Below are 26,404 nucleotides of genomic sequence, written 5' to 3'. Positions count from 1 at the left end.
GAATATATTGCTATTATCAGCTATTGACAAACCCATCAGAGAGAAGGACAATTTAGTTATTTCAAACTAAATTACAACTTGGAGAAATGTAGTAAATATTGTGCTAACTAAACTAATTTATTTGTGCAACATTATGTTTTTTTTTTATTATATATTTTTAAAAGCTTTATTTAACGCTATTTTTATTACATGTCTTTTTTACATGCCCTTATTGTAAAGTTGCATCTTATATTTTATCCAGATGTTTAGGCTCTACTGGTCTGAGAGTAACGTAATTTTGATTCTCTGTGTGTATGTGCTGTACATGTGGAAGAATTGACAATAAAGCAGACTTGACTTCATTAAATAAAATAATAAAAAAAGAAACAAATGTGTAGAATTTGACTAGTTTATATGCATTTTAGGTTTCAGAATAAGAACAACCCAATCTCATTGAGCTGAACTGAGTGAAGTGGATCATGTGTGCAGACTCAGAGTGTGTGACAGCACAGTTTCAGAGGTTCAAAGGTCACTCAGCTCTGAACACGACAGACTTTCATCTGATCAAACCAACACATGACGACTGACGGCACGGTTAGTCATGTGACAGATACGAGATTCAGTCTGAAGGTTTGTTCCCATGTTTGATCAGACATGCGTGTGTGTGTGCGAGTCTGTGTGTGTCCTTCAACACTTGCTGTGTTGCCTGGGCAACCGTGTTCACAACATGCAGTGGTGAAACCTGCTGAATTCTGCACATATTTTGACAGCACTGTCATCACATTAGTGACTCACTCACTCACTCACTCACTCACACACACACACGCACGCACGCACGCACGCACGCACGCACACACACACACACACACACAATTTCTGTTTGCTTTCAGACCTGATGACTAAAATAAATCAGTCACTCTGAACACCTGATGACAACACAGAAAATCGGGGGTTTAATTTTTTTGCCAGAGAAATCAGTGTTATTGAGCATTGTTTATGTACTACTATATACTATTTATTTTGAATTTGTTTTCATTTTATATTTTCAGCTTTTATTTTAATGTTTGTTCAGGATTTAGTAATTTTGTTATTTGCTTTTGTTGTTTTATATATTTTTTATTCCTATTTAGCTTTAAATTAAATTTTATTTCAAAATTCAAGTTTTAACAATCAAGTAATTTAACTTACCGTATTTTTCGGACTATAAGTCGCATCAGTCCAAAAATACGTCATGAGGAAAAAAACATATAAGTCACACTGGACTATAAGTCGCATTTATTTAGAACCAAGAACCAAGAGAAAACATTACCGTCTCCAGCCGCGAGAGGGCGCTCTATGTCTTCAGTGTTAGTCTACAGGAGCACTGAGCAGCATAGAGTGCCCTCTCGCGGCTGGAGACGGTAATGTTTTCTCTTGGTTCATTTCTCTCAGTTCATGTCAAATTAATTTTGATAAATAAGTCGCACCTGACTATAAGTCGCAGGACCAGCCAAACTATGAAAAAAGTGCGACTTATAGTCTGGAAAATACGGTATTTGATTTCAATTATTTGTCGAGGCAACATTTCTAATTTAAAAAAAAATAATAAGTTTGTTTGACTATTTTATTTAACTTCAGCTTAATTTAAATGACCAAAAATAATTTTTAATAGCTTTCGATTAAATGAACAATAACTACACTGAGGGATGCATCTAGAAGAACAAAACCCTGCAGGTTAAAGCTTCCATACAGTATGCCTTAATCAGTTTTGAACAAGCTACAGTGTTGACTGATTGAATTAACAGTATCTTATATCCGAGTGCTCATTCAGATCAGCGCACCTCTCAAAGCGGCAGGTGTTGAGTCCGATCTTGATGGAGACAGCGCTGCCCGAGTTCAGATGGCTGCCCTGAATAGTGATCCTCGTTCCTCCGGAAATGGGTCCGTATGATGGCAGCACGCGTGTGAAGTACGGAGACTGGACACACACACAGTTTATAATGACATCACACAGAGATTTCATCACAGATCACACTGTTTGACAGTGAAACTCACCACAAACGTGAAGGCTTTTGGAGACACGGCCCTGTACTCCGGCAGACAGTCGCGCACACACACCTCCACCTGAGCCTCCTGCACACGGTAACCTGTGGCATCGGCCAATCGACACACGATCCTGAGAGAGAGAGAGAGAGAGAGAGAGAGAGAGTGAGAGAGAGGGAGAAAGAGAGAGAGGAGGGGCTCAGAATGGATGAAGAGCTTCACGCATCATGGAAACCGTAGCAAATGAGACAGTGATTTACTGTCACAGAGTTAAAGATGCACTGATGACCTAGACAGATAAATCAGAAAAACAATATTAAAATTCTACAATATTTCAAATGTTTATTTCTTTTCATTTTAATTCAGCTCTTCTGCATTCTTGGGTCTGGCATTTTGCATCTTCCTCTTTACAATACCCCACAGATTTTCTATGGGGTTAAGGTCAGGCGAGTTTGCTGGCCAATTAAGAACAGGGATACCATGGTCCTTAAACCAGGTACTGGTATCTTTGGCACTGTGTGCAGGTGCCAAGTCCTGTTGGAAAATGAAATCTGCATCTCCATAAAGTTGGTCAGCAGCAGGAAGCATGAAGTGCTCTAAAACTTCCTGGTATACAGCTGTGTTGACCTTGGACCTCAGAAAACACAGTGGACCAACACCAGCAGATGACATGACACCCCAAACAATCACTGACTGTGGAAACTTCACACTGGACCTCAAGCAACGTGGATTGTGTGCCTCTCCTCTCTTCCTCCAGACTCTGGGACCCTGATTTCCAAAGGAAGAGCAAAATTTACTTTCACCAGAGCACATTACTTTGGACACTCAGCAGCAGTCCAGTCCTTTCTGAAGCGAGACGCTTCTGATGCTGTCTGTTGTTCAAGAGTGTCTTGACACCAGGAATGCGACAGCTGAAACCCATGTCTTGCGTACGTCTGTGTGTAGTGGTTCTCGAAGCACTGACTCCAGCTGCAGTCCACTCTTTGTGAATCTTCCCCACATTTTTGAATGGGTTTTGTTTCACAATCCTCTCCAGGGTGTGGTTATCCCTATTGCTTCTACACTTTTTTCCACCACATCTTTTCCTTTCCTTCGCCTCTCTATTAATGTGCTTGGACACAGAGCTCTGTGAACAGCCAGCCTCTTTTGCAATGACCTTTTGTGTCTTGTTCTCCTTATGCAAGGTGTCAATGGTCATCTTTTGGACAACTGTCAAGTCAGCCCTCCCCATGATTGTGTAGCCCACAGAACTAGACCGAGAGACCATTTAAAGGACTTTCAAAGACAGGTGTTTTAAGTTAATTAGTTGATTAAAGTGTTGCACCAGGTGTCTTCAATATTGAACCTTTTCACAATATTCAAATTTTCTGAGATACTGAATTTGGGATTTTACACATTTGAAATATATCAGTCTGTGTATAATGAATGAATATAATATACAAGTTTCACTTTTTGAATGAAATTAGTGAAATCAACCTTTTGATAATATTCAAATTATATGACCAGCACCTGTATGTTTTTAAATTAGTGTTTTAAAGATTAGTCGCAATTGCAATGTGCAGGCACAATTAAATATACAATATCAACTCATACTGATAAATGAAAACAAAACTTATTAGCTGTTAGCTGATAACTTATTTATCGCTAACACTAGTGACAGTGATGACGTAACATAAGATATGCTGATAATAAAACAGTCTACTGTTGTTATGGTTACCTTCAAACTGCTGGGTTTCCATGCATAAGTTTTTATGCAAATGTTGAGATACTGCGTAAAAAAATCTGAATAGGAAACCAATTAAATGCCTGAAATGTGCGTAAGTTCTGCATTTCTATCTTTCGCCAGTTTCTCCAAATTCAAAAGTGTGCTCTTTTGAATAAATGATGGAAATGCAGCTTTTTTCGTAAATAGTTTTGTCAATTATTTAAATTCACAAATTAAATTCACAAACCATATTTTGCTATTGAAGATGTGCCATGCTATATTCCTCATAACAGAAAGCACTAGAGAGATCTACAGTCAATACAGTGAGTTGTTATTATGATTTTTCTGGTAAATCAGAAGTGGGCGGTTGTTAAGCTGACAGTCAACAGTCAAACTAGTCAAGACTAAACTCAGATCAGATGCTAGTTCATAGGGCTGTGCAAAAAATCAAATTTGATTTTCATGCGCATCTCATCAGTAAAGGTGCTCCTGTAATTAGTTGTATATCTCCAGCATGTGCGTTCAGATCAGGGTTGCCAGGTTTTCACAACAAAGCCTGCCCAGTTGCTTCTCAAAACTATATAAATCGATAAAAATTGCGTCCCGGGTTAAAATGCATATTTTTTGGAAGGGTTACCTTGGTTAAATTCGCATTTTAGGGGCTAAATATCACGTTATTGGGATTGGGGTTGCTTTAAACAGAGTACATGAAAAACAACAGCGGACTTGGCAACACTGGTTCAGGTGGAGCGACAATTACTACACAGAGCCATAGTCCACGGACAAGCTACACAAAAGCACTTTCAAAATCGGCAATGAATTGCCTGCGATTTTGAAATCAATTTTGTGTGGACTTTCAGTGAACTACGGCTCTGTGTAGTAAAGTCCAACCAGTGTTGCCAAGTCCGCAGTTGTTTTATGATTTTTTGCACAGCCCTACTAGTTTAGGACAAAAATCTAATAAATAATTCACTCAAAAAGATGCATAATTATTAATTAAAATAACACACAACTCCCCATCAACTGCCTGTGGCTCGTTGGTAGAGAATTACATTAGCAGCGTAAAAAGTTGTGGGTTTGATTCCAAGGGAACACATATTAGGTAAAAGATTTTATCCTGAATGCACTGTAAGTCGCTTTGGATAAAAGCTTCTGCTAAATGCATACATTTATTTATTTACTATATATATATGTGTGTGTGTGTCTAAATAAAAATATATTTAACAGTCCAGGGCTGTTCAACCTAGGGTCCATGGAAAGTGTTAAAAAAAAATAGTAAATAAATAAAAGTAAATAAATAAAAAATAAAAACATACAAATAATTTCAATTAGACTGAAGCAAACAAATAAATAAATAGATTTAATTAAATAATTAACAAATAAATAAATATTAGACTTAAAAATAGAAATGTAAATAAAATATGTAAATAATTCTTAATATTCGATTCTATATTTTACTTCATTATTCATTATTCATGCTAATAAAGTCCTTCAGATGTAACTGTGAGAGACTCACTGCTCAGCGCTGATGTATTCCTCCTCGATGGGCTGACAGGACACTTTCCCAATCCTCACTCCGTTCTGGATGTCTCTGAACTGAAGGCCCAGATTCTCTCCGCTGATGGTCAGTCTGGTTCCTCCCTGCCTCGGGCCGGTCTCAGGAGACAACTAGACCACCACAGATACAGAAATTACACGTTTTTGCATGAACTATACCTTGAAAACAATTTACAGAGACATAGAAATGAAGGCGAGAGCATCCGAGGCCATCGAGACCGAAGCGCAGAAGCAAACACGAACGTGTAACTGGTTTCAGAGGAACTACTTTCATTTAACATTCACATATTTTTATGAAATGAAAATAGAAAAGCACATCTAGAGAGAGAGTAAAGCAGAGGAACAGAGAGAGAGAAAAGGTGATCATCTTCTGAACAGATGGCTCTCGGTGTGCTAATAATCAATGTGATAAATTCATTCTCCAAATTAAATTACCTCCTAATCTAATGAGTAAAAGACGACAGCGGTGCCGCACAGAGAGAGGGTGAGCATGAGACACAGAACGAGGAGAACAAAGAGGGAGTTTAATTAACACGAGGGGATGTAAATTTAGTATGAATTTAAATGTAAATTTAGTACGATGTTTTAAAAGTTAATATTCCGAACTTGGAACTCAATGTAACGGCGCAGAAGAGAGAGAGGAACAAAGAACTGCAGAGAGGAGGAAGAAAGTCTTAGACATTATCTGACAAAACCTGTCATGATATCAAGAGTTTGTCATGTGGAAAGAAGGAAAACATGTTTTACTTCCATTAAATATGACTAAATGATAATAAATATTAAATTAAATTAATAAATAATTTGAATAAACATTATTATTGCAATAATCATTTTTTATTTCATTTTTAAAATTTAAATAAAATACAATTTAAATATTACTACTAATAAATATTTACTACTACTATTCAAAAGAATACAAATATTTACATTAAAAAAACAGTATTGCAATACTAATGTTGTACTATGATTTTAAAATGAATCAATAATAATAATTTATTAGCTTTTATGGTGGAAACCACAAGGAGAGCTTAAAACTTCTGTTTTGTTGACAATAGATGTATACATAAGTCTCTGTACAAGTTTGAAATCTTTGACTTTGATTGTTTATAATATAGCGTATATTCATAGAAACAAGGAAAAACAGAAAAAGGAAATAAACTGTAGACAACATCAAATAAAAACTCTTCTAAAAGGTGTTTAGAGTTCCTCTTTGACCTGTGGTGTGCAGTAACTCACTCTGGTGATGCGCGGGTGCGTGCAGCGGCTGTTCCCGGCGCTCGCGTGCATCCAGGTCTGTTCCTCCGGAGCACACTCCTGCTTCAGAGAGCACTTCCTGTCCTGAACACACCAGCCGCACTCGAAGCTGGGGTCGGCCTTCAGACACAAACCACAGCTCTCCCGCAGCGCAGAACACTTATACAGGTGCGCTGCAGAGACCAAGAGAGATCGCTGATGAACTCTGCTGATCATCTAAAGCTCATGCTGAACCTCGTTCAACAGGACACTCAGATCTTCAGAGACACACAGTCAAACTGATTCCAGGGAAATATTCACAGGGAAAATACATAAATACATTCCAAGGATAATAAATAATGTTATAAAAAAATAGATTAATATAAATATAGACAAATATACAAAGACAGATTTTTATAAATAAATAAATAAAAGAATAATAGATTAAACAAGCAAGCAGATAAATAAATATTTGCTTTAAAGAAATTAATAGATCAATTAAAATTAGATTAAATATATAAATAAGTAAATGAATAAATAAACAAGAATAAAAAAAAATATTAGATTAAAATAAATAAGCAAGAAAAAAAATAAATAAATAAAGATTAAAATAAAGAAGCATTTAACAGTAAAGTCCTATAACGAGTAAATCAAATGTAAAAATAAATTAACAGAACCTAAATATATTTTATAGCATAATTTGGGTCTTTATACAAGAGATAATATTGTTGGCCTTTAAATTGAAGATTTATGAGACGATCATATTTGGATTTCAGAGGCATATAGAAGATTGAAAACCCCAGACATCTCTATCAATTAAAGTGCCAAGCTAATGATAACACTTCTCTCTACGCTGTTTTCTAAGCCTAAGCTGGTCAGAAGAGATATGAAGTAGAAATATCCCCCATCTGACTGTGAAGGGAAGACAGCATGAGTTCAGAATGATGCCAGCATTATGCATCATGAGCAACAACACGCCTGCAGAGCCGAAGGACAGGAATCATTTATTACAACGTTGCATCTGCCTTTCCTGTTCACAAACTGTAGAGAATGTGAAGCGAGCTTGTTCACACAAGCAAACGATGCTTAAAACATTTATGAATGCTGCATCTCTCTGCTGCAGCATCCTGGGGCGGTTGCTAGGCTACCGGCTACAGTGCGCCGCAGTGGTTGCCATGGTTACCTTGGATGTTGTGAGGGTTGTCGATGACGAAGTTGCCGTTCCACACCACAGACAGATCGACGGGAAGATCGCTGATGTCACTTCCTTCATAGTTATACTGCAACACAACAAATGACGATTAACAACATCCAACACATAAACGGATTTAACTAGAATCGAGTTGTGTTTGCCAGTGAAAGACTCACTAACATGCTGCTTAGGTGATGCTAGACGGTTACTTTAACATGTAAAGCATCTCTTCAGGTGACCGTGAGGCCGTTCTTTATGATATTATGTATTTATGAGCTGGGATGCTGCATGTACACTGCACACAGTGAAGGACGCTCACTAACAAGCGTTCATAAAACAACGTCCTTCTGAACTAGTGTCTTTGGTCAACCCAAAAACACGCCTCCTTTCATTCGCCCTTCACTCTCATTTAAGTTTCAGTGAGTCTGTTCTGCAGCGGATGTCTTCCCAAGACAAACATCTGCTCTCATTTAACATCACTGCTATCTTCTCCTAACACTAGAGGATTCAGGTGTGTGTGGCTGTTTTTTGAAAATACAATGAAACACCATTTGTTACTCATTTTATATCCGTAATGATGTCAAAAGTAAACATGATAGATCATGAATCAACATTTGCATTAACACGTTTAGTTACACTAATGCTGGGTGATAACTGATTACATGTAATCAGGAGTACATCATCAGATTCCAAAACTTAAGTATTTAATTTATTACACTACAGTTACTTTTTTTATTAAATGGTTATTCAGGCAACAGCAATAAATGATTCATAATGTATTGATTTCCTCCATTGTTTAAACTACTGATGAACATTAATATTTCAGTTAACACTCAGTGGGTTAGTTAACCGTGTATTACATGTTAACCGTATTTACATGTAACGCAGGGCCGTGCAAACTGATTTAATTTTTTTTTTTTATCTTTATTTAATTTTTTTTCTTTCTCTTATATATCTACTCTAAGTGCTCCTGAGATTTTAAGGTAGCACATTAATAATTAAGAAATGCATTTGCACGTTCACAGTTCTGAACGATTCTAAACGCTGATAAACGATTGAGGTCAAAAGTAATCTAAAAGTAGTCTAATTACATTACCTAAAATATGTACTGTAATGGATTACATCACTAACCACAATTTTTTGCCATGTAATTTGGAATCTGTAAACTAAAGGACTGCACTTCATAAGAAATCTACCCAACACTTAATGTATTTCTTTATACTTCTTTAATATAAAGAATACTTCTTTAATAGATTTAATAAATCAGAATAAGGTTTGTTGGCTGTGCTAAAGTCTCAATGTCCCAGACCTGCGTCACCGATGAAAAACTACAGGAGAGGAGGAATATTCCTATGCGTGTGTGTGTGTGTGTGTGTGTGTGTGTGTGATAGAGTCAGCAGGACTCACATGAGGAAACACACAGAACACACGTCTACGACAGCATGAATCACTGAATAGAGATTAATGAAGGAGCACTACACTGCATTGCTCTGGAGTTTGGTAGGTGGTTTTCAGTGGTTTTGACATGTTGCTAAGTGGTTGCTAGGGCACTCTGGATATACTTACTGTCTCACCCACCCTCTGTGAGATTCTGGTCTGTAAATATACCACAAATCACTAACTTACATATAAGCGATGATAACAGTGATGCTTTCCATAGGATAAAACACACACTCATCAGTCATTCATTATTTGTATTCGCGCTCATGAGCCACGGATAATTAACTAGACACTAACGATTTGATCTCTCATTAGCTAGGAAGTGAAAAATGATTTATGGTCTGAACACGAGCGCTGCTCTGTCTTACATGTATGTTATGGTAATTCATTCCCCCCGCAGGTTGCAGACGTTAGATTGATTTTTTTGGCAAGAGACTGACGCTTTTGAGCAGCCGGTTAACCTCTCACCGGCGTGGGAAGACGAGTGCTTGTCTAATTAAATAAACTAGAGATGACGCGGCAAGCCTGAAGAGCACAATGTGTTTAAGTGTGAAAGATCAGCAGCTGCATCAAATGATAATCACTGAAAGAGTTTGATTTAATTTACTAATATACATGCTCTATATAAAGAGAGCACAGCCACCCACTGGAGAACACATGCTTCCTATTTCTGCATCTCACCAAGATTATTATCATTAACCAAAACCATTACAAAGATGAAAACCAGCAGAGAAAAATACATTGGGAGGCTGCTAAACAATAAACGCATGCATCAATAAATGCATAAACAAGTGATTAAAAGCAAGCATACATAAATAAATAAATGCATGAATGCAAACATGAATATATAAATGAATAAATAAGTTAATAAAAGCAAGCATGCAAAAATAAATATTTAAGTGCATAAATGCAAGCATGCATAAACAAATAAATACATAAATAAGTGAATATATGCAAGCATGCAAAAACAAATGCATTAATGGCATGAATGAACAAATGCATGAATGAGTAAAAACAAGCAAGCTATCCATAAATATCCATAAACAAATATGTGAATAAATAAGTGAATAAATGCAAACATAAATGCATAAATGTATTAATGCATGAAGAAATTAATTGATAAATAAGTGAATAAAAACAAGCATGCTCAAAATAAATAAAAAGGCATAAATATAAGCATTAAAGACAAAAATCGATGTAATTAAACAAGATGTGCTTATCTGATATATATATATATTACATCCTGTCCCGTAAAACTAAAACTTATAAAGTTTATGAACAACGGAAACTAAATAAACTGAGATTGAACTTAAAAAGCAAACTCCAAAAAAGAAACACAATACAAAGAAGTGAACCTTTCAAAGCTATAATAAGCCGAGTCATAGTCTCTTTCTTTGGTCTTGTTGATCTGATCTGCACACAATCACAGCAGTAATCATATGTTTTTGGTGGTTGGAGTCTCGTGAGGGACGCTGAAGGATGTTGATTTAGTGATTCGGCTGATGGTTTAATGATCTTGTCCTTCCTTCGACCCTGACTATTGTGTCCTGAACTGGGACCTTTGCTGCTCCAGCAAAGTCTCAATTCTCCCAAAGCAAATAAATATAAAAAAACGAGTGCGTGCTCATATCAAACTCACGTCATTCAGACTCATTTATCTGCTGTTCATTCAAATGTGAGATACATATACATATAAAAAGCAACCATGTATAGAATGATGCAATTCATTAAATTCTTTGATTCTGCTGTGGTGAGCTAAACTGTGGTAAAATCATGTCTTTTTGATTTTCACTTAAACTTTAAGAGTGAGATAAAAATGCATCGTTCTGACTCCTCTTCATACAATAACTATCACTAAAATAATATTACTCTCAAGTCCCTCCACATTCAATTGTAAACTTTATTTCTCCTAAGTGATAAATGATTTAAAGCAGTTCTATATCTGCAGTCCCGACACACACACACACACACACACACACACACACACACACACACACACGATCAGGTGCAGTGAGTTTCTAAATCCTCTGCTGTTCCTGAACGGCCCCTGGCTACAGTCTCTCTCTCTCTCTCGCTCTCTCTCTCTCGCTTCATTTTTCTTTACCGTAGTATCTATTACTGCTGTGTCGCTCTCACACTGTAATTAATCATCATTTTTTATCTGTGTCTCCTCTAATTGGTTCTCATCAGAGCTCTGCTGCACCTCACACACACACACACACACACACACATGTTCGTTTCTATTCTCCTCCCAGTGTGTTTTCTGACTGAAAGCGCTTCATAAAGGAAGATGAATATTGTCTGATATTGTACATCAGACGTGAGCAAGTGTAATGCAGCCACAGAAACATACTGTTAACTCATGCATTTCATTAGTATTACTATTTTTTTATAATATTTATATATAAATACAATCCAGAGGTTATATTATTACAAGTGTGTATGCTCATCTCAGAAACATATTTGTCATCATCTCGCTTGACAGCCCTTCAAACCACATTTCCCATGAGCCCCTCTCACTTCCTGCTCTGCTAGTGCAGCTTTATCCAGTCAGAGCAATGCCAGCGCATCCGAGCGCCAGCTCACGATCACAGCGTTCAGACGCCACGAGGGACGACTGTGTTTGTGTCTGATGCAGTTTTTGGGTCGGTTCTGACCACTAGAGCGCAAGAAGGGCCTTCAGATGGAAACCACAAGAACACAATACAGCCCAACCGTCCAGAGAGAAACACACAGCCAAACTGAGACAACGAGAAGAGCTCGAGTCCAGAAACACACGCCCATCTAGACAGACACAAACTGCTTTCAACTAACAGACAGCAGGACGAATCCTCCACCATCTGTGCTGCTTCAACTAAACAATAAAACACTGTGTGTGTGTGTGTTTGGATATAAATACTGTTCTCATCTGCTGCTCTTCTGATTAGATCAATGCGCTGGTTATTAAGTATCTTTGCAACAGTGTGTAGGAATAACACTAGTTCATTATAATCTATGCACTCCTGATAAATAACCCCCATCACACACATGCACATGCTGAGGACGGTGGATTAACCAGAGATTATCATTGCATTGATCTGCATGTGTTACCAGGAGCGTCACATGCACTGGCATGTGTGTATGTACATGTGTGGAATCTGATATATGGTGGGATTCAATCTAACGTAACGTGATTTCATTATTTAACATGCTGAATCAATGCAGCACTGCTGATATGAAAGTGAAGATTATATCATACATCATTAAGTTACTGTATGCAAGTGCATGAATGCAAACACTAATTTCATGTGTTGATGCCACATGACATCTACAAAAGTGTTGGACTACAATTAACATTTGCATTATCTTGCACTGCCACATGAGGCGCTATAGTGAACATTATAGTCTTTCAAAACAGCCTAATGCATAAACCTACGATTTTGAACGTTTTTGAGAGAAGTCTTTTCTGCTCACCAAAGCTGCTTTAACTTGATAAAAAAAAATAATAATAATATTGGGAAATATTACAATTTAAAATAATTGTTTTCTATGTGAATATATTGTGAAATGTAATTTATTCTTGTGATGCACATCTGAATATCCAGAATTGTTACTCCAGTCATCTGTGGACGACTATTTCCGCTGCATTAAATTAAGTAAAAAACATGCTTCGGTAAATCATAACTATAAGATTAAATGTCCTAATTACGATATTTTAGTCAAAATTATGATACACTATATCATGGTTATGAGATAAAAATCTAAATTATGACAAAGTCAAAACTGAGACAATTTTTTTTTGTGGCATAATTTCGATTTTTTTTTATTTCACAATTATGATTTTTTTATGTGGCAGAAATGGACTTCCATAAGTGTCGCATGATCTGATAAATATACTGATTATTATTATTTCTGATTATTATTAATGTTGAAAACAGTTGTGCTGCACAATATTTTTGTGGAAACTGTGATACATTTTATTTTTTAGGGTTCACAGGTGAACAGAAAGTTCAAAAGAACCGCATTTATTTGAAATGGAAGTATTTTTTAGCATTATAAATGTCTTTACTGTCACTTTTGATCAAGTCAATGAATCCTTACTAATAAGAGTTTGTACTTCCCAATCGAATCTACAGACCCCAAACTTTTGAACAAAAAGTGTGTTTCTGTCTGGATGCACAGCTGCTTGAGATGATGATGATGTGTAACTCACGGTGCTTCTCTGGCACTGGATGCTGGAGCTGTTGAAGCGCAGCGCCGTCACGCTCTCAGTCTCGCCCTGGATGTGGAAGATGCACTCGTAGTTCCTCTGACCGGACTGAGGCTGTGGAAGGTTGTGAGCCGACAGCGTGATGGGCTTCGGGACGCCGACGGGGATGTAGATCTGAGTGGATGGCAGAATCTGAGGACAGTCCTGTGAAAGACAGACAGACATCTGTTATCATCAGCTGACTCGAACACGTCTGGAAAGAGACAGGATTGTTACTGAAACAACAGAACACAGGAAGGACATCGAGCGATTGCTCGTCTAGAACAGCTGACATGTTTAACGTTGGGTTAAACAAGCCCGATGGGAAACATATGGAGCAATGTCACGCAAAGACCTGCAGGAGAAACGAGCCGGACGCTGACATTATCTGGAGAATATCCCAGAATACCTCACTGCTCTGTGTGTGTGTGTGTGTGTGTGTGTGCACTTGAGGGATAAAACATGAGTCAAGGCCTCAAACCATGACTGGATGTTCAAAAGATTTTTAACGATTCTGAAAGAAGTCTCTTCTGCTCACCAACGATGCTCAACAAACATTTCTGATTATTATCAATGTTGAAAACATATTTTTGTGGAAATGGTGATACGTTTTATTTTTCCGGATTCACAAATGAATAGAAAGTTCAAAAGAAAAGCATTTACTTGAAATAGAAATCTTCTGTAACATTATGTATTTACTGTCACTTGTTTTAATGTATCTTTTCTGAATGAATGACTTAATTTACACATTTAATTAAAAATATATACTGCTATATAATCACTGGATTGGATTTATAAACATTACTAAACAATTTAAAGTTAGTTAACATTTGATGAATAGAAAGTTCAAAAGAATATCATTTAGAAAAACATGATAAATGTTTTTACTGTTACTTTTGATAAATTTAATAAAAAAAATAATAATAATTATTCACGATATTAATAAATATTAATAAGTATAAAATAGTAATTATATAATATATATATATATATATATATATATATACATACAGTACAGAGCAAAAGTTTGGAAACATTACTATTTTTAATGTTTTTGAAAGAAGTTTCTTCTGCTCATCAAGCCTGCATTTGATCAAAAATACAGAAAAAAATGTAATATTGTGATATATTATTACAATTTAAAATAATTGTTTTTACATTTATTATACTTTAAATGATCATTTATTTCTGTGATGCAAAGCTGAATTTTTAGGATCATTATCACATGATCCTTTAGAAATCATTCTAACATGATGATTCATTATCAAAGTTGGAAACAGTTCTGCTGCTTAATATTTTTTCAGAACATGTGATACTTTTTTAGGATACTTTGATGAATAAAAAGTAAAAAAAAAAAAAAAAGAAACAAAAAGAAGCTATGTTTTTAAAATATAATATTTTGTAATAACAATATACACTGCTGGTCAGTAATTTGGGGTCAGTAAAAGGTTTTTTTTATAAAATACTTTTATTCAGCAAGGATGTGTTAAATTGATAAAAAGTGATAGTAAAGTAAATATATTATTAGAATATATATTATATATATTATTAACCTTTAGTCTGTATTGTGTGTATATATACATATATATTCACATACAAACACACAAATGTATACTTATATGGATAATTAACAAAAATTATTATAAATAAATAAAATATGTATTTATTCATATAAAATTTATTTTTTAATCTTCTGTAACATTATAAATGACTTTACTGTCAGTTTTAATCAATGTATTGAGTTCTTAACGAATACATTTTTTATATTTCTAATCTTTCCGACCACAAACCTTTGAAGGGTGTGAGCTGGACACACAGGAACGCTGCCCGTCAACAGGGGGGAGTCGTGGCCTAATGGTTAGAGAGTCGGACTCCCAATTGAAAGGTTGTGAGTTTGAGTCCCGGGCCGGCAGGAATTGTGGGTGGGGGGAGTGCATGTACAGTTCTCTCTCCACCTTCAATACCACGACTTAGGTGCCCTTGAGCAAGGCATCGAACCCCCAACTGCTCCCCGGGCGCCGCAGCATAAATGGCTGCCCACTGCTCCGGGTGTGTGTTCACAGTGTGTGTGTGTGTGTTCACTGCTCTGTGTGTGTGCGCATTTCGGATGGGTTAAATGCAGAGCACAAATTCTGAGTATGGGTCACCATACTTGGCTGAATGTCACTTCACTTTCACTCAACAAACACTAAAGATGGAAAAACAGAAGACGTGAAGACCCTCCACAGCCACAGAAACGCTCTGATGAAACCATTCATGTATAAACACTGTGTTACTGATGGGAAGACTGTCAGAGAACTGAGAGAGCGAGAGGAAGTAGTCATTCCAGTCTGAGAAAGAATAAGATCTCATGCTAAATGATGTGATGTGAGGATGAGACCAAGAGCAGACATCACTGGATTCCTCCAGGTGTCAAACCGAAGGAGATTCTTCTGATGTTATTCTGATTTCATCTGTAAATGACTGTATTTTTGGTAACAGCGCTGGTTTCCTGTCTCTTGCTTATTTAGCGTAAAGAGTGACCACAGCAGTGCAACCTACAGATGTAAACGAGCAATGAGGAAGGATGTTTGCTGAGTAAGTGTTCAAAATGCTCCACATGGATTTTTAGAAACCTAAACATTTTCTGCTTCTGCAGAAGCAAGCCTTGAGCTTTATGTGGCCAAAAAACGTTTATCATGGTCAGTCAAACTGAAGATCCTTTAGTAAAAGAAAATAATAAGGGCATAAAGTACCATTCAAACGTTTGGGGTCAGAAGGGTCGCTTTAAGAAGAAACTTCATATTTTTATTCATCAAGGATGCATTAAATCAATCAAAAGGGACAGTTAAGACATGATTTCTGATTCTAACAAATGCTTTTCTTTTGAACTTTCTATTCATCTGTGAATCCTAAAAAAATAAAATGTATCACGTTTTCCACACACACACACACACACACAACACAAAAAACTGCAGCACAACTGTTTTCAACATTGATGATAATCAGAAATGTTTCTTGACTAGTGAATATTAGAATAACACTGAAGACTGGTGATGCTGAAAATACAATAAAATTACATTTTAATACATATTCACATAGAAAATACCTATATTAATTTGTAACATTTAAAAACATTTACTGTATTTGCTATTAATAAGTACTACTTTTAACTTTTTTTTTGATCAAATAAATGCAGCCTTGGGGAGCTCAAACTTTGAATGGTTTTGTGCACAAACACAAGTACTGTATTAACACTGCAGCAGAAGCAGCTCAAAGACTATTGGTTTTACTTTAACTATGCCAAACCTGCTCCCAAAATATCATATCTCCCACCATTAACAACATTAATATTTGATCCGGTCCAAATCCTTCCAGCGGCCCGAAGCACAAGAGCCATGAAATCCACTTTCAACACTGAAGAAAACCGATTGTGCAATAAATGGCAAACGAGCCATAATACGCCTTCAAGAAGCCCATCAGAAAGCCACTGATCATCCTCAAGTCAGTGTGCTGAACTAATTTAAATGTTTAAATGTAATCTATTTAATTTAAATGGTCTCGTTTAAATATCTCCCTGTTAAATTGAATGGAAAGCAAACGTCGTTTAGATGTCAGACTCTTCAGTGTGTGATCACCCATCGACACACACTCTATAGTCAAGGATTTGCTCCCTAGTGAGTCACCAGTGCTGTCTACATAGGGAACCACCTTTAAAGACTGCATCCTGACTGGATTAGTGCCTCAGAGTAACCGATATAAAGAACACAAGACTCTACTAACAAATGAACATGTTGCTATGCTGAAAAAAACGGATAATTAAAGCATAAATACACAGAACACACAATCATTTGGTGCAACTGAATTGCTTTTTCATATTAAATGAAGAAAGTCAATATTTCTCTAGGCTCTGTCTGCTATCTTGGATGATCTTTGCTGCTTTCAGGCTCCTCTGGGAACTTACAGCCTACAAGTTTGGAAATGTGAGTTTGCTCAGTGAAAAAATTAATGGATGCAACGGGGAACTCCTTTAGTTCTCTCTTTTTAAAATAACTAAGACAAGAAGGTTTAAAGTGTTAATTCAAGAAAACGAACAGATGTTTTGAGTATTTTGTTTTACTTGCAGTGGCACAGAAAATGAATTAGTAAATGCAGTTGTGTCACACAGGCATCTCGTCTCAAAATTCACTTAAATGAGTAATAGTTACTGTAAAATGTATGGTCATTCTTCATAATAATTCTTCATCAACAATAAACAATATTTTAATAAATTAATTGCACAGTCAAAATGTACCATTACAACTTATTTATTTTATCAATATCAATCAGCATTGTTAATGTTAACAAACTATTAAAATAATTTTTGGTAATTGAAATAAATCTCAAGTAAAATAGAAATATGACATGAAAACTTGAACGAAAATTAGAAATGTTGCCTTGACAGTTAATGGAAATAATAAGTTATATTAAAACCGAAATAATAAATTAAAGCTTAATAGAAATATATAAAAAAGACAAATTCACAAAACAAAATTAAAGAGTTAACAAATTAAAAATGAAAATAGCTAATTCAAAACAATCATAGATAATAAATAATACTAGAATTATCCTGATTCACTAATTAATGTTTCCAACTTCAAATCCAGTTACTGGTGTTTCACACCTCATAAACACGATCATTCACACCTGAATGAAACATGATTCATGACTCACCACAATGCATTCTGGGAATGTCTTTTTTAGGGGTCTTTTGAAGGATACAATGAGACCCTGCTATAGAATTCAACAGAAACGAGTTATCTAACGAGACAGCACCGAGCTGCTGCCTATCTTTTGGACCAGCCTCTGCTTCAGGACGCCAGTGAGGCCTAAAAATACTGTCTAGGTAGGCAGCACACCAGCATAGGGAGCACAGCAACCCTCCGACATGCTAAAAATAACAAGTGATGCATATAAACGTGAAAGCGATGGAAGCGTGAGAGAATGCATGCTGGTGAGAAGGTGTCGGCCAAGAACAAAGAAAGAGAGAGAAGACAAGAGAGGAGAGGACAGGAAGTAATCACTCTGATAAAGTCATTTCTCTCTTTCTCTTCTCCTCCTCTGGTTTAATTATTCAAAGTGGATTAGATCTGCACAATGCATCCCAGAGATGAATATTACAGAGACAGAGAGAGGGAGAGACAGAGAGAGAGAGAGAGAGAGAGAGAGAGAGAGAGAGAGAGGGAGAGAGAGGGAGAGAGAGAGAGAGAGAGAGAGAGAGAGAGAGAGAGAGAGAGAGACAGAGAGAGAGGGAGAGAGAGACAGAGAGAGAGAGAGACAGAGAGAGGGGAAAGATGAAACGGTGGCAGATAAGAACTGAGAATAAAGGAACACAGCAGAGAGAAAAAAATCTGAAAAAAAACAGACATGTTTGAATATCAGCATGCTGGAGCAGAGAATTGTGGGTAATGGGGTCAGAGGTGATGCTAAAGGCCATGTGACCTGTTCTCAAGGTCTCTCTGGAATGCAGGCGCTGTAATAAGTGCTGTAGTCATGACGACTGGCGTGTTTCACTGCACACGTGATAAAACTCCTGCTGGAGAACACTGACTTTAACCGGCTGTCACTCATCGTCTCACAAGAGAGTCGGGAAGATAAGGAGGAATCCTACAGGAGGAATATCGGCACGTCGTGACACGAACAGTGAAAGAACAGACAGCGTAAAAGCAATGTGTTAGAAATGAAGCGCAGACTCGTTCTGTCGCACTAATTCAAGTCTTTTCCATCTCAGAGCCTCTAACAGACACATCACCGATATATCTTTCTGTTATACTCCACTGGTGAACAAACACTCAGCACAGACCTTCAGAGGAGCGGAAAAGACAAATGCATGCGCAGAATTGTGGGTACATAAAATCACCAGTGACACAATTACAACTGTTAACATGATTTACATTTAACCACATTACATTAAAAAACTAAAGTGGCTGTGCATTCTGATTTAACCGTTTAAAAAACTGTTCAAAAGTTTAGGGACAATTTTTTTTTTTAAGAAACTAATACTTTTATTCATCAAGGATGCATTGAATTGATCCAAATTCACAGTCATTTGTAATGTTGCAAAATATTTCTACTTTTAAATAAATGCTGTTCTTTTGTGAATCCTGAAAATAAAATGCATCACGGTTTCCACAAAAAAATAGTGTTTTTGTTAATAATCAGAAATGTTTCTTGAGCAGTAAATCATCATATTATTCTGATTTCTGAAGATCATGTGACACTGAAGACTGGGGGAATGATGCTGAAAATACAGCGGAGCATCACAGAAATACATTACACTTCGACAGAGATTCACATAGAAAACATTTTAAAATGAAAAAATATTTCACTTTTTTTTTTTTACTGTATTTTGATCAAATAAATGCAGCCTTGGTGAACAGAAGTGCAAATCACAACTAATTTATTATATTACAGTAGATTGCATGAAATGAACTAACACTTGGATTTCTTATAATTTGCACTCAACACTGATCTCTAGCCAAATAAATTATTTTAAAGCTGAGCTATAGTGAAAATGAATGTTTGCAAAAAAACATTTTCATGACATCGAAGCCTGGAAATCATCATTTTCAAATTTCCCCAGAACAAATTTCCCCATGACTAAACATGTCAAATGTTTCACTTCCCACTTTCATTTCTTCCTGGTGAGATCATTTTAAAAACATTCATAAAAAAATGTTTTGAATAAAACCTCTGCCTAGTGTTATTAAAACTGTGGTAAAATATCTCACGGGAAAAAAAAAAATTAAATTATATTTTCAAAGCCAGTAATTTATGCTTCATTGGCAGGAAGTGAACAGATATCAGGAAGATATTTATTCTGACGAACCTGCATGAACTCTGACTCAAATGTAGTTTATTAGATGCATAAAATCACTTCGTCTGATCGGCTGAGGAACCTTCCAGAGCATCATTAGACTCGTCTGATGTTCACAAGCTGTCAGTGGACGGTTCGCTCGGTTCACAGACACGCTTCCACACGCAAACGCCTTTCCTTCCTGCGGCACGCGCTTTATTTTCCAGCTCTCTTCCTTCCAGCTCTTCCCTGCTTCTCTCTCTCTCTCTCTCTCTCTCTCTCTCTCTCAGCCAGAGCTCTGGTGAAATACATGGCATAACATCTATAATGTAATCTCCTACGTTAGTGCCAGAACCTTCCCACACTCCCCTCATTCGGCTCACACTTTCTCCCTCGCACACATCTGGAGTCTATTAGAGGAAACCAGCGAGTTTCATCTGCTCTCCTACAGGCTTTTAAAACACTGAATTATGGGAGATTCCCAGCGGACTCACACTCAGCCAATGAGTGAGCGTCGATGACCCGACTCTCTCGTCTTATCTCACTCCTCTCGCTCGCAACAGTACACAACAGATAGAGTTTCTCATGAGTGAAAATCTGAGGAGGAGGATGTGAGCGATCACACGAGAGATAAACACGCCGAGATGCATCAGGTTTCCAGTGTCAACTCAGTGAAAGTGAGAACAAATCAATGTCAGCCAATCAGAACACATGTGATGTTTAAACCCATTACACTGGCACTGTGTGATGTGATGCACTCAAACTGGATATTAAATGAGGAGAAAACAGGTGGGGACTTGATTTTATCCATCAGATCGGGTTGGATGAATTGAGAGGAAATTAAATTCAGTTTGACATTTACATAGCACAGCATGTTTTACAGTAAACGGGACATTTGGGTTATTATAGTTAACAAACCTTAAAAAAAAACAAAAAAAAACTTTTTGTTACTATAAAATTAATGTTAAACGAAATATAGTAAAAAATAATATAAATTATAAATAATAATAAAAAACACTTTCAGTTAGCTGAAGGCAACATTTCTCATTTTAATTTAGTTTAACTTAAAAATAAAACAGATACTGAAAAACAACTAAAATAAACATTAATAAAAATTTTAAAATACATATGTATATAAAAAAATGTAAAAAGATTATATGTACATTATATATATTTATATATTAGGGGTGTAACGGTATGCAAAAATCACGGTTCGGTACGTACCTCGGTTTTAAACTCACGGTTCGTTTCATTTTCGGTACAGTAAGGGAAAGAAATGGAAACATTAAACTGCAGGTTGTTCATTACTATAAACTTTTTTAACAATTTGTTTACATTTTTTTTAAATACTTTTTAATAAAATGTACGTAAATGTACCTAGGTTCTGCGCACAAACTATTGCATTCGGTCATTCGGTACACACCTGCACCATACCGAAAGCCCTGTACCGAAACGGTCCAGTATGAATACACGTACCGTTACACATATATATATATATTAGGGGTGTAACGGTACGTGTTTTCGTACCAGACCGTTTCGGTACAGGGCTTTCGGTACGGTGCATGTGTGTACCGAATGACCGAATGTAATATTTTGGTTCATTTTCGTGTTTCCAAACGAACATATTAAGTGGCGGAAGTCTCCGCGTTCAGCGCAAATCCCGCCCTGCAGCAAGGCCGGCGACACACTGGATGCGTGGCGCAAGCGTCTCAGCTGCGTGGCATGTCCGTTTTTAATTCGGCTCCCATTTTAGAGCTTGCAGACTGCCTGCGTGAGACGCGCGTCTCAGGCGCGGCTCGAGCCGCGCAGAACACGCGTGCATGCTAGAAATAGAACCGACGCCTATATTTCACTGACACGCAAGCATGTTGGAAGCGTTTCCAGGCAAAATAGAATAGGAAAATATGTTTATATGTCATTTTGTACACAAATACATATTAATTCATGACACTTTGATGTTTAAAAGTCTACAGGTATATTCAGATAAATGTAATTTAAAAAATAAATTAATAATGATCGATTTTCAAATATTGCACCTGTCAAACAGTCTATTTTGCCCTCAATATTTTTGACAGGTGCAATATGCCAGTGTGTCACCGGCCTAAGGTTTTCAAAAGGCATCACGTGAGTGTGAACATCACTACAACTAGGAAAAAACGATTGTAATTCAAACGCAGCTCCCGTCGGCATTTAAACAGACCTTTGCTCTTAATTCCGATCGGTCCAACGCAATAACGAAATCTGAGCACGTCTAAAAACTGAAACTGTTCATGCTGCACTTTACACTTTGGAAAAGTTATATATATATATATATATATATATATATATATATATTAAATATGAGCAGGCCTACAAGCTGGGATTGGTAATGCTGCACTGTAATCATAGTTATTTATTTATATTTTTCATTATATTTTATTATATGATATTGGTTTGAGAGAGTATTTTATTTAGTGGAGAACTTTGCAGCAGTATTTTATTTCTTATTCTTTTTTTATTTTATATATATTTTATTAAAAAGTATTTAAAAAAAAGTGTAAACAAATTGTTAAAAAAAGTTTATACTAATAAACAACCTGCAGTTTAATGTTTGCATTTCTTTCCCTTACTGTACCGAAAATGAACCGAACCGTGACTTTAAAACCGAGGTACGTACCGAACCGTGATTTTTGCGTACCGTTACACCCCTAATATATATATATATATATACATACATACATTTACATACATATACATATACTAAGAGAGTGTGCGTGTAGCTTCAAAATTTTGGGGTAAGTATATATATATATATATATATATATATATATATATATATATATATATATATATATATATATATATATATATATTTTTTTTTTTTTTTTTAAAGAAATTAATATTTATATTCATCAAGGACACATTGATCAAAAGTGCCAGTAAAGACATTTATAATGTTACAAAAGATTTTTTCAAATAAATGCTTTTCCGTTTAGAACTTCATCTTCAAATCTTGAAAAATTAAATGTATCAGTTTCCACAAAAATATTGTGCAGCACAACTGTTTTCAACATTGATGATAATCAGAAATGTTTCTTGAGCAGTAAATCATCGTATTATCATGATTTCTGAAGATCATGCGACACTGAAAAAAAATCAACTTTGATCACAGAAATAAATTACAATTTAATAAATATTCACACAGAAAACAGTTATTTTCAATTGTAATCATATTTCACAATATTTTACTGTATTTTTGATCACATAAATGCCTTGGTGAGCAAAGAAGAGACCTCTTTCAAATAAAGCAGTGCGTAGTAATTTCAGGATGTTTCTTACCTCCGACATGTTGACGCGTCCCTCCTGGAAGGAGCAGTCGTTGGCGTTCTGAGTGCACAAGTGTCTGTATTTACACCAGTGACACGGGAACGAACCGTTCACACAGGACAAGCACCTGGACAGATACACAAAAATACAGATGAGACACAGAATCAAGGCAAAACACACATTACAGAGTCAGAAAACACTGCGCTCCACACACGTCCTTGTGTTCTGACCTCACACGCTCTCATTCAACCCTTCAAAGAGTGAGAAATAATCTCTCATTCCCTCACAAAGATCCACTTTAGCAGGTGTCTCCGGTTTAAGAAAAAAAGTGAGCGATGACAAAAGAGAGAGAGAGATCAAAAAGACACGAGGACTTTGCATAAAAACATGAGCAGAGTAGATAAGAAAAGAGAGAGAAGGCTGAAATCTGTGCCAAAAAATAGTGCACTATTTGCAGCGGTCTTCTTAGGGGACATATTAACTAAAACACAATATTTTAGATGACTGATCTGGAACCGTACATACAGACAGAAACTCAAAATACCCAAACAAGTATTAGTGAAATGGCTCATTATTAATCGATCGAAGCGTCTTACAGACACTCTGAAAGCAGCGGACGCTTCTGACTACAATACAAAGTCATTTTTTTCAATTATTCAGTATTAAGTCCTGCAAATTGTTCACTCAGTGACATTAATTGATGCTTTAGGACAAAGAGCTCTGACCTCATAATGGTTTTAAGCACCGGGTCTAATTGACCAATCAGCTGTTGCGTTGAGAGCAGCTGTCCAATCAGAGTTGAGAAATCATTGCCTAATGAAATCTGGTATCTTAAAGATCAGCATTCACAATGCCTTTTACAATGATTCGATTGTGTTATAAGATAAATCAGTTCGATAAGAAAAAAAAAAAAGTCACAAATGTCATTCCAATAAAGCAACTTGAACTTGAGAGAAAGACAATATATAAATATATATATTTTTACATACAATAAGACAATGTTTTTAACATTTAACAGGATTTGATTGTTATCAGATAAAGTAGACAATATGTATATATTTAAATAGAGAGAGAATACATAAATATGTAAAATATGTAAAATATATAATTCAACATAATACTTTAAAAAATGGATAACATTTATAATGTCATTTACATTCTTTTTTTACATTCAAAAAAAAGAAAATATTTACAGGACAATTTTAGTTTATAAAATCTCACTTTTCTTTAAAACCCTAAATCATTCAGCATGCTGTCTAATTTTATGAGCACTGTGAGTATTTTATTCAGCAGCGCTAAAATATTCTGCTGCATAATTGTTGCATCTCTGAGTCCCACGAGGAAGCACAAGCACATGTGGTGGAGTGTGTGTGTGTGTGTGTGTGTTTGTGTAGGTAATGATCCCCCATCGAGGCACCATTTGTCAGTTTGTTAATGCTTTGTCTCCAGAGACACATAATCTGCTAATCAGCAGGAATAAATCCAGAGGGTGGCCGGGATGGAGAACAAATAGATGCAGGTGAAACACACAACATGTCTGAGATATGCAAAAACATACATAAACAGATAAAGACAGTATAGACTGACTCTCTGAAAATGTCACAATGCAATACTCCTTAGTCAGGATAAAAGAATAAAAACAAGTCCATGAAAGACAGACGTTCAGGTTCATCATGATGTAGGGCCTACTGTTGTGTACTGGCTGTGGAATAGACTTTAAAAGAAATTAGTTTTTCCCTTGCACTAAAACTAAACTAAACTGTACTGTAAAAAAGCTATAAAAAAAAAAAAAGTGACTTTGTATCTTACAATTCAGACTTTTTTCAGAATTTAGAATTTATTCAGAATTATGATATATAAACTCGCAATTCTGAGAATAATTTCACAACTGCGAGATTTAAACAACTGTGAGAAAGTCAGGATTGTGAGATATAAAAATTCGCAATTGAGAAAAAAAGTGAGAATTATGAGATATAAACTCACAAATGAAGGAAAAAAAGAAAGAATTATGAGAAACTCACAGTTGTGACAAAGTCTGAATTATGAGATATAAACTCAGTTGTGAGAAAAAGCAAAAATTGAGAACTTGCAATAGTGAGAAAAGTGATAATTATGAGATATAAACTCACAATTGCGAGAGAAAAAGCAAGAATTATGATATAAACCTTGCAGTTGTGAGAGTCTGAATTATGAGATATAAACTCACAATAGTGATAATAAAGTGATAATTATGAGATATAAACTCACAATAGTGAGAAGTGAGAATTATGAGATATAAACACAATTGCGAGAGAAAAAAAGCAAGAATTATGATATAAACCTTACAGTTGTGAGAAAGTCTGAATTATGAGATATAAACTCATAGTTGTGAGAAAAAGCAAAAATTTAGAACTCACAATAGTGAGAAAAGTGACAATTATGAGATCTAAACCCACAATTGCGAGAAAAAAGTGAAAACTATAAAAGATATAAACTCGTAGTTGTGAGACAAAGCAAGAATTATGAGATATAAAGTAAAAATTGTGGGAAAAAAGTATTTTAAGTCAATCGTGCCTGTCAAAAACATTTCCAGTGGAAAATTTTCATAAAAACATAAAACCGTACGTCCATCCACCACTGGTTCATTTTCATGCAGCTCATTTTATAAAATGTGCTGTCTATCCTGTATGAAGTCTGAAGTTTATTTGTAACTCTTTTCCCCATTATCTTTCTCCTCCATGTTTAACCCCAGCCCATTACCAAATCAGTTTAAACTATGCAATCTGGTTCACTCAAAGCAGAGATTTCTTAAAATAAGTGGTAAGAAGATAATAAATGTGACCTTATTTTTCTCCCTGACCCTTGCACCAATCCCGAGAGAGGGTTTAATCCCCGTCCCGTCTGGAGTGGGGCTGATTGAAGGGGTCTCTGGTTTAAGCCCCTCACGCT

General features: G+C 35.9%; 1 protein-coding gene across 1 annotated transcript in view; it reads right to left on the bottom strand.

Annotated features, from left to right (window-relative positions):
- LOC132152209 (plexin-A1-like) overlaps positions 1 to 26,404 on the bottom strand; it is a 107,393-nt gene that overhangs the window by 24,891 nt on the left and 56,098 nt on the right. The window contains exons 9-15 of the mRNA XM_059561004.1: positions 23,489 to 23,603; positions 13,321 to 13,521; positions 7,680 to 7,776; positions 6,500 to 6,690; positions 5,223 to 5,374; positions 2,014 to 2,134; positions 1,800 to 1,936 (exon numbers count right to left, since the gene is read on the bottom strand). Of these exons, the coding sequence (XP_059416987.1) occupies positions 1,800 to 1,936; positions 2,014 to 2,134; positions 5,223 to 5,374; positions 6,500 to 6,690; positions 7,680 to 7,776; positions 13,321 to 13,521; positions 23,489 to 23,603 (1,014 nt within the window). The remainder of the gene's footprint in view (positions 1 to 1,799; positions 1,937 to 2,013; positions 2,135 to 5,222; positions 5,375 to 6,499; positions 6,691 to 7,679; positions 7,777 to 13,320; positions 13,522 to 23,488; positions 23,604 to 26,404) is intronic.

This window comes from Carassius carassius, chromosome 10 (assembly GCF_963082965.1).
Source record: "Carassius carassius chromosome 10, fCarCar2.1, whole genome shotgun sequence".
Taxonomy (NCBI): domain Eukaryota; kingdom Metazoa; phylum Chordata; class Actinopteri; order Cypriniformes; family Cyprinidae; genus Carassius; species Carassius carassius.
This window is presented reverse-complemented; position numbering and strand designations above follow the sequence as displayed.